This window comes from Drosophila grimshawi, unplaced genomic scaffold (genome assembly GCF_018153295.1).
Source record: "Drosophila grimshawi isolate 15287-2541.00 unplaced genomic scaffold, ASM1815329v1 contig_1377, whole genome shotgun sequence".
Taxonomy (NCBI): Eukaryota; Metazoa; Arthropoda; class Insecta; order Diptera; family Drosophilidae; genus Drosophila; species Drosophila grimshawi.
Genome location: NW_025062900.1, coordinates 3,437,934 through 3,450,326, shown reverse-complemented (window position 1 = coordinate 3,450,326; position 12,393 = coordinate 3,437,934). Strand labels below are relative to the sequence as shown.

The following is a 12,393-nucleotide window of genomic DNA, read 5'->3' as shown; positions in this document are numbered from 1 at the left end:
TTTAAAAGCTTCCATCCATCAAATTATTTAATTAAATTACTTTATTTCTACTCTCAATTTAAAAAACAAAAATATTCATGAAAAAAGAAAGTACCTCGATAATTTATGCTGATTAAAAACTGCTCGCTTTAAATCTTTTCAAAAATACCTAAACTATTTATTCAAGTAAAAAACTCTTATTTTTCAAACTTTAATTCACAAATTGTTTAACTAAATTATTATATTTACCTTCGTAATTTATGCTTGTATGAATATCTTAAGTCAGCAGTTATTAAATTCAATTAAATTTTTCTCCAATTCAATTTTAATGCAGAAAAAAAGAGATTGTCCAAATAATTTATGCTCATTAAAAACGGCTTATTTAAAAACTTTAGGTCAGCAATTATTAAATTAAAATATACTTCACTCTCCTCATTTAAAAACCCGAAATGCTAATGCACAAGAGAAATTACCTCCGTAACTTATGCTCATTAACAAGTGCTCGCCTTAACACCTTAAGCCGTCAGCTATTAAATTAAATTAAACTTCACTGCAACTTTCATTTACAAAAAGCAACAAACTTAATGCAAAAAAGAAAGTTCCTGTATAATTTATGCTCATTAAAAACGGTTTGTTTTCATACAAAGAGACTTTCTTAATTGAAAAAAAAGTCGTTATGAACTTATCAAAGTTTGATAGAAAATTTCTTTGGTTCATGGCATGCAATTGACATGCAATTACACCCACACTCATACACACACACACACACTCCCACACACACACACACACACACACACATAGTGCTTCCTTTAGGAAGGATCCTCCTTTGTATATATTTTACTTTTTGTGCGAAATAAAAGAGCTCAATTCAGAGCGCGTGACAACTTATAAAATAACTTGACAATGAAAGTCTGTTGTATATTATATGTACATTATATATATACACATATATATGAGTAGCTCAGGGAGGGTAGATCCAGGTGGGGTGGGGGAGGGGCGCGGGAGTGGGTGCGGAATCTGGTGTGACATTATTATGAGCTGGGAGAGTAACGCAAGAAATCGCTTTGCGTCTGCCAAAAAAAAAAAGAAAAAACTTTTAAACTGCCAACAAGTGCACAATGTGGCTCAAAACTCCTCCAACGGAAATGGAAAAACAGCAGGGGTTGCCAGGTGGTGGAGCAGGAGTAGGGGGCAGAGGTGGTGTAGCTAAAAGTTAAGTTCCCCGGTGTATTGGTTTGACATTTGATGGGCAACAGTAAAACAGCTGCGATACAATGTGATAAAAGGGGCGAGATTTCATACACTGATCACGAGTGCAAACAAAAAGGGGTATATTGGTTTTATAAATGCAAGAGAGCGAGAGAGAGATACTTGTGGTATATAGCATTTCACATATTAATAACAAACTTTTTATAGTTTAATTTATAATTTAATGTTAAATCACATTTGACAAAATCTGCGTTTCAGATCAAAATTTATATTATATATATTATAAATCAATATGAAGACTATCTTTAGAATTGTCTTTGTAATTGCTATCGGAAATCGATTTGTACCAATCGAGTCGAACCGAGACGATGACAGTTATCGATATTATTTAAATAATGTTGTTAAGGGAATTAATATTCCAAATTTTAAGTCTCTATCGACAAGACTCTTAATGCTGATCCAGAATATATATGCCTATATTCATGCTTCTATCTGTTACATACCACAGCATAGCTGCAATATACCCTTCTGTCATTTTTAATGTGTTCAGGGTATAATGAGTTCATTAAACATAATGGGGAATCTTCATTCAAGTTTCCAGAATGGGAAATCTTAATTAATTACGAATTTGAAGCCCTCAAGGAGCAGAACTATAATCTCAATTTACGAAAGACAACTTAAAATTGATGATGATTTTCAGATATGAGGTGCTTTCTTCCCCTCTTTCCACTTTTCAATATTTTCCGTTGTGATTATTATTGAGAAAAGAGTATTTCGCATTCGGTTTTAGTCCTTTTTGTTTGTGGTTTGAAGGCGTTTGTGGGCGTGTCTCGAAACACAAGTTGTGTGGAAAAAGGATATGCTTAAAAATGAATTGAACTTGCTGCTGACACTGAGTGGCTGACTGTGGGCGGATGGGCGTGGCACTTAAAATGCCTCTACTTGCAATGCTAAAAGTTTTTGTGGTGCGCCTCTTAAAGTGGGTCGTCTATCGACAAAGTTGTGTGCGAGTGTGTGTGTGTGTGTGTGTGTGGGAAAGATGCTTCTTATTTATAGCTGGCAAGCATTTAGCAACATTTTATGTAGGCCAAGTTAGCCCAGTTAGCCCGGTTAGTGGGCGTAGGCATTTACCATTTACCATTTGCCATTTGCGATTTGCGTTCTGCGTTTTGCCTCAATGCATTTGCTTAATGGGCCGCATTAAAGTAGCTCAAGTGAAAAGTTTTTCGCGTTTTCCCGATAATTTGCATAAATTCTTTCTAACTTGTCACAGATACGATGAGAATCGCAATCGTTTGAAGACAACCCTATTTTGTATCCATCGAAGCGTTGCAAGCATTCTCGAAGTGTGGAGCATGAAGTACAGCTCCAAAACATTGGTCAACATCGAGGAACTGAGCAAAGTCGAACAACCATTCTCATTATTCAACTTTGTCGTAAGTATTTCCCAAGGAAATATTTTGACTTAAGCTTTTTTTTTTAAAGATCAAATAGATTTTCATATGTAAGATTTGTTGAAATATCAAAAGGTGATTCAAATAGCTGAAAAGAGAAGGTGCTTAAGGCCAGCTGTAAAGCCTAGAAGAGAATCATGAATAATAATACCATTTATATATTTATTTTATTTATTTATCTTAACGCTAAAAGTCTTTGAACGTAAGTTATTTTTATTATAAAAGTTGTATATTTATCGTAAGCAAATGATTTTATGTTTGAATCGAATTAATCTAAAATGAAATTTTGCGCAACATTAAGTTAAATTAATTGATTTAAACTTCTGCGATGAATTTCAACTTTCAGCACTCTTTAAATAGCTTAAGAGAGAAGCTGCTTGAGTTCAGACAGCTTCAGAACTTATTTAAACTGATATCTTATATTCCTTTAAAATAATTTGAGACACAAATAAAATAGCTTTAGAAATGTGTAACTTATAAATTACTAGCACAAATAATATCAAGATATAAATAGAAGTGAATATATAAATATAATTACTAAAGCCAATGGTTTTTTGCTTAAATTAGTCCAGCATTTTTCATAGCATTTAGTAGTTAATTTATTTGATATATATTTCTCCAACGATTTTTAACGTTCCACACTCTGAGAGTAACTCTTTGATCTTATCTAACCCTTGCAGTATATTTGTGGGTCGCATATTGATGCCGGCAAGACAATGTTGGAGGATGTGTGGTACGGGGAGATACACACGACTCTGTTGCGGGCCAGCAAACGTGGCCAATTGCCGGATATACGACGGATGACGTTGGTCAAAAGGTTTTTCAACTGTGTTGCCGCTTTGATGACCCAACAGCTCGAGGACATTTGTATACGCAGCCTGAAAGCCTTTGCCGATTATGTTTGCGATTTTGGTGTAAGTAAAAATGCAAATAGAAGTGCACTTACCAATTGACTGACTGATTGACTGACTGATTGAGCGACTCAACGATTGAAAGCTTGCACTCCTGCTCATAGGCACGTGCAACTTGATTGTTATCATTAAGTTTGTAAGGAGAAATCCGTGACCACTTAAAGTATATACACATATTCTTGATTAGGATCGATAGAGCAGTTGTTATAATCTTGTTTTTCTGTCACTCCCTCCGTTTCAAATCCATCGTGTTTAAAATATATCCATCATTTGGATGCCTAGTTTATAAGGATATCTAATCTTCGAATATTATTATTATGTTCTCCAATTTACACTTATATTGAGTTCTTTACTTTCCCGGGCAGTATTCGAATCCTGGCTTTGTGATCTCCTGCATATTGGCTGATGAGGATACGATAACGTTTACGCCTGGCTTTGCCAAGATCCAAAGTGAATTGTTGCGCGTCATCGATTCGATTGTGCACTCGGTGCAGCAATTGCCACGGATCGAGGGTAAACTGTACACGGATCTGAAGATATCGAAGAAACTGTTCCTGACGCCTACCGTGCCGGATAGCATTGTGGCGGACACAAAGAATCGGATATGCTATATGCTTGAGGAGCAGCGAATTGGACCCGAGTTGAGATTGCAGGATTTCGATGCGTTTATCGATTTGATAAATGGTGCGGATTCGGAGCGATGTGGTCGCTTCATGGAGAGCGATGCCACCTTCGAACAGTACACCGAAATGGTTTACGAGTATCGCGAGAAGGAGGATCGCATCGCCAGGGAGGTGTGGGGTGTCATCCGGATGGGTCTCTATGAATTCCATCGCGATACGTTCATAACACACCTCGAAATGTGTGCGAGACAGTTGCAAATGGATCTCCTGGCACGCATGGTGACGGATCAGCAGGCGAGGATCTCACGGCTGGGCAAGGAATACGATACGATTGCGAAGAAGGCGTTGACGGTGCCCAAGGATACGGCCGAGCTGATGGAACTAAAGGCATATGTGGTGCATGCCGAGGAGAATCTGGTGCCCGAAATGGAGGCACGCCTCAAGGTCAACATGAGCGAGATTCTTTGGCTAATGGATCACACGCTCTACTCCCCGCTGGAGATCAAGAACAACAGCAACTCATTTCAGTGGTACTTGAAACTGGCCTCCGTCTTTGATCAGCATCGTGTGATCATTGCCGAGAAGGTGATCGAGTACCAGGAGCTGCTCAAGAAACGCATCGAGATGTTCCGCCGTGAACTCCAGAACTATTTCGATCAGGTGCAGCTCTACGATACTTGGGGCGATATTAAGCAGCTGTCCAAGTATAAGAAACGTGCCGGCATTTTGGATCAGAGGCTCGTCAATGCCATGGAGACCATCGATCAGATTAATGAGGAGGAGACTGCCTACGGTTGGGATTTGTCACAGTATCCGGTGCGGAAGAAGGCGCATGATCAGCTGAAACCGTATAAGAATCTATTTGATGCTGGCCAGGATTTCATCGACAAGTGGGAGCTGTGGATGTATTCGCAGGTTGGCTCCTTTGATCCCGATGAAATCGATCAGGATGTGGCCAACTTTTATCGCGTCATCCAAAAGCTGGAGAAGCAAATGGGTGATCATCCCAGCACCATGCAATTAATCCTCGATGTCAAGGAGCAAATGGAAAACTTCCGTGGCCATATGCCGATCATTAATACCCTAGGTAATCCTGGCATGAAGGCGCGCCATTGGGAGCAAGTCTCCGAGATTATTGGCTTCCCCATTAAGGTGTCGCCAGAGCTGACGCTGGAGAAGATCATCGAGTACCAGCTGGACGAGTATGTGCCCAAGTTTGAGGCCATTTCGGAGAGCGCCACCAAGGAGAACAATCTCGAAAAGGCCATGGCCAAAATGGCCAACGAATGGGAGGGCGTTGAGTTCACCATTTCGCCATACAGGTATGATTCCAGATATTCTCTTCAAAATATTGGATTCGATATGATTCCTTGGTTTGTTTCTAAATATTTGAATAATTTAATTTCCATTTGAGTTAAAGGTTTTAATCAGCTTTGAAATGCAAAGTTTTGTTTCTTATTTTTATTTTATTTAAATATATTTATTTTTTATTGAGTGAAGTTAATTTGTTATATTTGCTGTAAAATATGCTTTAAATATAATTGGAAGTTTTTAAATTATTTCTTCATTAAAACAATTGACTTGAATTTATTTAAGTTAACATTTTATTTTCATAATTGTTTTCAACTTTAAACAAGGGCTTAAATTCAAGCCACAATTTTTGATTTTTTTATATTGATTGAAGTTAATTTTTAATTTGTTAAAGTAATATTTTCAAATGTGTTTGAATGATAAGTGAAACTTTTTAGCTTTTACAATTTGTAAATAGTTTCAGGATAAGTTTCAACTTGTATAAATTTGTTATTGACAACTGTTTTCAACTTTAAACAAGGAATTCAAATGAAACCACAAATTCGATATTTATGCGATTGCGCTTCTAAAACACGATTGTTTATTTGTTTATTTGTGCTTGCACATAATTGAAATGTCTACCGCAGGGATTCGGGTACCTTTAAGCTGTCCGCCGTGGATGACATCCAAATATTGCTCGACGATCAAATCATCAAGACGCAGACAATGAAGAGTTCGCCCTACATCAAACCATTTGAGGCAGATATACTGTGAGTAGGACAGCTCCCTCAAGCGTGTGTTGTTCCAGCACTTGTCAGTGTCACAAACACACACACACACACACTCACACACACACATACAAAACATACATGTGATTGTGCATGTCCCCATTCTCATTGGTTGCTGTTGTCCTTTTGCAGCAAATGGGAGGCGAAACTGATGTTGCTCCAGGAGATACTAGATGAATGGCTGCGCGTCCAGGCCACCTGGATGTATCTGGAGCCCATCTTCAGCAGTCCAGATATTCAGCAACAAATGCCCGAGGAGGGTCGTCGCTTCAGTGCCGTGGACAAGGTGTGTTCCTTAAGCATTTAACCTGATTCGTGAATATTCCATTGTTGTCTGGTTTTGCTAAGGCAATAATAGTTCTTATCTGGTTTTGTATAGAGACATGATAGAATTGTTATAGAAAAGTATATTTGATTATTTCAGATCTAAGGGAATAATGGGATTCATAAGGTGTTTTCTTAATGTATATCCTATCCCTGTATATAGTATTATATTCTCATCTCATTTTGTATAGTGAAATGAGGGAATTTAAAGAAAGATCTGATTTTTTGTGGGGAATTTTTATATATTTTTAAGTTGAGTTTACCTTTTCGTCTGTCAATCTCTTCTCCTGCAAACTAGTCTATTTATTTTATAAGAATTAATTGTATTCTTTACGGTTCATAATGTTGCTTTACGGGTGAAGCTAATCCTTCCTGCCTAGACCTGAGTACGCCATTGAGTTCAAAGTGAAGTTCTTGAAGATTTCTGAACCAAAAAATGTAGTTCTTGTTTGAATATGATTAAAATGAAGACTATATCTCAGCTGCAAAGCTGCTTGATTTAAAATTTATTATACAAATCGCTTTCTTTACAGATCTGGAAGGAGCTAATGAAGCAGGTGGCAGCAGATCCGCGTGTGATGACCGTTGTGCAGATCGAAAAGATGAACGAGAAGCTGAAGAAGGCTTATACACTGCTGGAGATCATTCAGAAGGGACTCAATGCGTACTTGGAGAAGAAGCGTTTATATTTCCCGCGCTTCTTCTTCCTGTCCAATGATGAACTACTCGAGATACTATCGGAGACAAAGGATCCGACACGCGTACAGCCGCATTTGAAGAAGTGTTTCGAGGGCATGGCTACACTGAAATTCACCGAGGAGTTGGAGGTGACTGCGATGCGTTCCTCCGAACGGGAAGAGGTCGTTCTCGTCGATGTCATATCCACGGCAAAGGCACGTGGTCAGGTGGAGAAATGGCTGCTCGAGCTCGAGATCGACATGAAGAAGAGTATACATCACAAGATATCCCAGGCGTTCTACAGCTATGTCAAGATGCAGCGCAATATTTGGGTGCTCACCTGGCCGGGTCAGTGTGTCCAGTCCATATCGTTGACCTACTGGACGCTGGAGATAACCGAGTGCTTCCTGAGCGAAACACCCAAAGAGAGCCTGGCCAAGTATCTGCAAAAGTGCATGAATCAAATTATGAAAATTGTCGACTTGGTGCGTGGAGATCTCAATACCCAGAATCGCATAACACTCGGCGCCCTCGTCGTGCTCGATGTCCATGCTCGCGATGTGCTCGCTGAGATTGTGGAAAAGGGCGTGGAGCAATTGCAGGACTTTCAGTGGTTGTGCCAGTTGCGCTATTACTGGGAGGAAAACCAACTGGATACCCGCATGATCAACTGCTCGCTGGCCTATGGCTATGAGTATCTGGGGAATACCACGCGACTGGTGGTCACTCCACTGACGGATCGTTGCTATCGCACCCTGTTTGCTGCTCTCAATTTGCATTTGGGTGGTGCTCCCGAGGGTCCGGCGGGTACGGGAAAAACGGAGACAACCAAAGATTTGGCCAAGGCGGTGGCCAAACAATGTGTCGTCTTCAATTGTTCGGATGGTCTCGATTATCTGGCGCTGGGCAAGTTCTTCAAGGGTCTGGCCTCGTGCGGCGCCTGGTCCTGCTTCGATGAGTTCAATCGCATTGATCTCGAGGTGCTGTCGGTGGTCGCCCAACAGATTATGACCATACAGCGTGGCATCAACTCCGGTCTGCCCACTTTGGTCTTTGAGGGCACCACTCTAACATTGGATCCCACTTGTGCCGTCTTCATTACCATGAATCCCGGTTATGCGGGACGATCCGAGTTGCCCGACAATCTGAAGGTAAAGTTAGTTTTCCTTAAGTGGTTTTCAGCCTGAAGCTTTTAAAGTAAACTTTAATTCTGATTTGGTGTGTGTTTTAAGGGAAAACCTTTTCAAATATTATCCAATGATAATAATATAAGCTTTAAGCCAGCTTTCAATTTACTTCTATATTCTCAACAGCAAAGTTAACTTGTGCTTTAAGTAGCTAAATGATATGATTACTCTTCATTAAATAGAATACATTAAATAGAATTCATTTCAGTGTATAGCTTTATCAATAAGCTTTCAGCAAAGATAATTCAAATAATTCTAATTGAAGGCTGCATGTTAATTAAGCTGAGATTATATCAAATTCTCTTCTGGCATCCGGCAGGCTCTGTTCCGCTCCGTGGCTATGATGGTGCCGGACTATGCATTAATTTCGGAAATTGAGCTTTACTCGTATGGCTTCCTGACGGCCAAGCCGCTGTCCATCAAGATTGTGGCCACCTATCGTCTGTGCTCGGAGCAGTTGAGTACCCAATGCCATTATGATTACGGCATGCGAGCTGTCAAATCTGTCCTGAAAGCAGCGGGTGCATTAAAGCTACGCTATCGTGATGAGAACGAGGATATTCTAGTGCTGCGCTCCATTAAGGATGTTAATTTGCCCAAGTTCCTCAATCAGGATATACCATTGTTCCAGGGCATCACCTCCGATCTGTTCCCGGGCGTTACGCTACCCGAGGCCGATTATGTCCTCTTCAATGAGTGCGTCTTAAAGGCCTGCGAGAAGCAGAATAAACAGTGCACTCCTTTTGTACTGGAGAAGGTGCAACAGGTGGGTAAAAACTTGAGGATGATCTCTCTTCTTTTTGGTCCTACTTCCTTCCTTTAAAAAATATAAATCGTTTATTTATAATTACAAGTGCAAATAATTGTAATTTTTCTCTGTGTACCCCAGCTCTATGAGATGATTGTAGTGCGTCATGGCCTGATGTTGGTCGGGTATCCATTTGGTGGCAAGAGCACCACATATCATTTGCTCGCCGATACACTGGAGTGCATGGAGAAGAAGGATGGCTCCGAGAATCGTGCCATCTACACGGTTATCAATCCGAAGGCTATAACAATGGGTCAGCTTTATGGACAGTTTGATGCCGTTTCGCATGAGTGGAGCGATGGCATTTTGGCTGTCAATTATCGCATCTTTGCCGTCTCCGAGACACCGGATCGCAAGTGGCTGGTCTTCGATGGCCCCGTCGATGCCATTTGGATTGAGAACATGAACACTGTGCTCGATGACAACAAGAAATTGTGTCTGATGTCCGGTGAGATTATCCAACTCTCGAACACAACAAATCTGATCTTTGAACCAATGGATTTGGAGGTTGCCTCACCGGCAACGGTTTCGCGTTGTGGCATGATCTATTTGGAACCGAGTTCATTGGGCTGGGAACCGTTGGTTGCCTCCTGGAAGAACACATTACCCCCAACATTCCATAGCGTGAGCAAGAATCTCATCTCATCATTGATCAACCGATTCTGTCCGCTGCTCCTGTTCATCGTTCGCAAGAGTCTGCGAGAGATTGCGCCCACCTCGGATACGAACCTGATGGTTAGTCTGATGAATTTCTTCGAGTGTTTCATCGATGATTATCGCGATGAGAAATATGTGGCGAATATATCCGATTTGGATTTTCGTGCCCAGACCGAGGGTATATTCCTGTTCTCGGCGATTTGGTCACTGGGTGGATCCTTGACGGCGGAGAGCCGGGAGAAATTCAATTTGATCTTTCGTGCACTGATGATGGAGAAGAACTTCCCGCAAAGCATATACGAGGCATATGGTGTGCCCCAGGAACTGCATGTGGAACAGTTGGTGAAGCCATTTATCTTTCCCATACCCAAGAACGGTTCGGTCTTTGACTATCGCTACATTAAGGAGGGCAAGGGCAAGTGGAAACCGTGGCAGGATGATGTGAATGCGGCGCCACCACTGCCACGCGATGTGCCCGTCAATCAGATCATCATCCAGACGAATGAGAGTGTGCGAATTGCAGCCGTACTCGATCTGCTGGTGCGCCATGGCAAGCCATTGATGCTCGTCGGACCCACTGGGACGGGCAAGAGTGTCTATGTCATTGATTTCATGCTCTCACGCATGGATCTCAGTTTTTATAAGCCGCTGCTGATCAGTTTCTCGGCTCAGACATCGGCGAACCAGACGCAGGATATTATCATGTCCAAGCTGGACAAGCGCAGGAAGGGTGTCTTTGGGCCGCCGTTGAATACACGCTTTGTCATCTTTGTCGATGACGTTTCCATGCCATTGAAGGAGAACTATGGCGCCCAGCCGCCCATCGAATTGCTGCGCATGATGCTCGATCACATGATGTGGTACGATCGCAAGAATATTGTGCCGATGAAACTGATCGATTTGCAGATGATTGTCGCCATGGGACCACCGTCGACAGGTAATACTGTAACGCCACGATTTCAGCGTTTCTTCAATGTCATCTCAATTGATGACTTCAACGATGACATTATGACCACGATCTTTGGCAAGATTGTGCTCTGGCATTTGGACGCGAGGTGAGTTGTGAGATCTGATGTGGGGTTGTTACTTATGCCCTGTAACCATTAAAAGTGGCTAAAGAGGTGTTTTACTTCGACTTTTTTTTTTTTTTTTTTTTTTTTTTTTATTTTTTTTTTTATTTTTTATTTTTTTTTTTTAAAATTTTATTTTTTATTTTTTCTTATTATAAATATTATTTAAAAATTAAAGTTACCCAGTTGCATGGCAAGGGTACAGGGCATCTGTGAGTCGAGCACTCTCGACTAGATCACCACTTGTTAATCTTTCTTCCCATTGCATGCCACTAATCGTCACAGGGGTTTCTCGAAGGAGTTTGATCCGTGCATTGATGAGATCGTCAGTGCCACGCTGAGCATCTACAATGATGCCAAATTGAATCTGTTGCCAACTCCAGCGAAGTCGCATTATCTGTTCAATTTGCGTGACTTTTCGCGTGTGATACAGGGTGTGCTGCTAAGTGTGCCCGAGGCAACCGAGGACATGAACTCGATGCGTCGCCTGTGGGTGCACGAAGTGTTGCGCGTCTATGGGGATCGACTCGTTGAGGATGCGGATCGTAGTTGGCTATTTCAGAAATTATGCAGCACCGTGCAGGAGTGTTTCAATCAGGATGCGTCGCGTCTGTTTGGCCGATTTGTGGGCAAGGGTAAAGAGTTGGAGGAGTCCGATTTTCGACAGTTGATCTATTGTGATTTCACCAATCCGAAAGCGGATACCAAAAACTATGTTGAGGTCCAAGATGTGGAGGAATTGCGTAGCGTGGTCGAATCATATTTGGTGGAGTACAACAACATGTCGAAGAAGCCAATGAATCTGGTACTTTTCCGCTTTGCCATCGAGCATTTATCGCGCATATGTCGCATCATAAAGCAGCCACGTAGTCATGCTCTGCTCATCGGTGTCGGTGGCTCCGGGCGCCAGAGCTTGACTCGACTGGCTTCGCATATATGCGACTATGAGCTCTTTCAAGTGGAAATCACTCGATTGTATGGGCCATACGAGTATCATGAGGATATCAAGACAATATTACGTAAAATCGGTGCATCCGAAATGCACGGCGTATTCCTCTTTACGGACGTTCAGGTGGGAATTGTTTCTCTTTCTGTTTCTGTTTAGTTTTCTGTTCTTTTACTTTTGACTGGCTCAAAATTTGAAGTGAACATTTAATCAGTTGGGTAAATATTTGTGCTAATGGTGTGTGTTCCCTGAGACTTGTAGATTAAGGACGAATCATTTCTGGAGGATATCAACAATCTGTTGAACTCGGGCGAAGTGCCCAATCTGTTTAGCAACGAGGAGAAAATCGAGGTCGTCGAGAAGATGGCCCAAATCGACAAGCAACGCGACAAGTCCGTCCAAACCGATGGCAGTCCCGTTGCCCTATTTAACTTCTTTGTTACGGTGGGAGCTACAAAATTTAACCCTG

General features: G+C 41.4%; 1 protein-coding gene across 2 annotated transcripts in view; it reads left to right on the top strand.

The window, feature by feature from the left end:
* The window catches only part of LOC6562740 (dynein axonemal heavy chain 7), a 31,240-nt gene that overhangs the window by 1,278 nt on the left and 17,569 nt on the right, over positions 1-12,393 (top strand). For both annotated transcript variants that reach the window (XM_032735997.2, XM_043214474.1), the window contains 10 exons: positions 2,462-2,624; positions 3,323-3,556; positions 3,919-5,498; positions 6,114-6,236; positions 6,387-6,540; positions 7,112-8,407; positions 8,763-9,209; positions 9,333-10,963; positions 11,264-12,050; positions 12,186-12,368. In XM_032735997.2, coding sequence (XP_032591888.1) covers positions 2,462-2,624; positions 3,323-3,556; positions 3,919-5,498; positions 6,114-6,236; positions 6,387-6,540; positions 7,112-8,407; positions 8,763-9,209; positions 9,333-10,963; positions 11,264-12,050; positions 12,186-12,368 — 6,598 coding nt within the window. The remainder of the gene's footprint in view (positions 1-2,461; positions 2,625-3,322; positions 3,557-3,918; positions 5,499-6,113; positions 6,237-6,386; positions 6,541-7,111; positions 8,408-8,762; positions 9,210-9,332; positions 10,964-11,263; positions 12,051-12,185; positions 12,369-12,393) is intronic.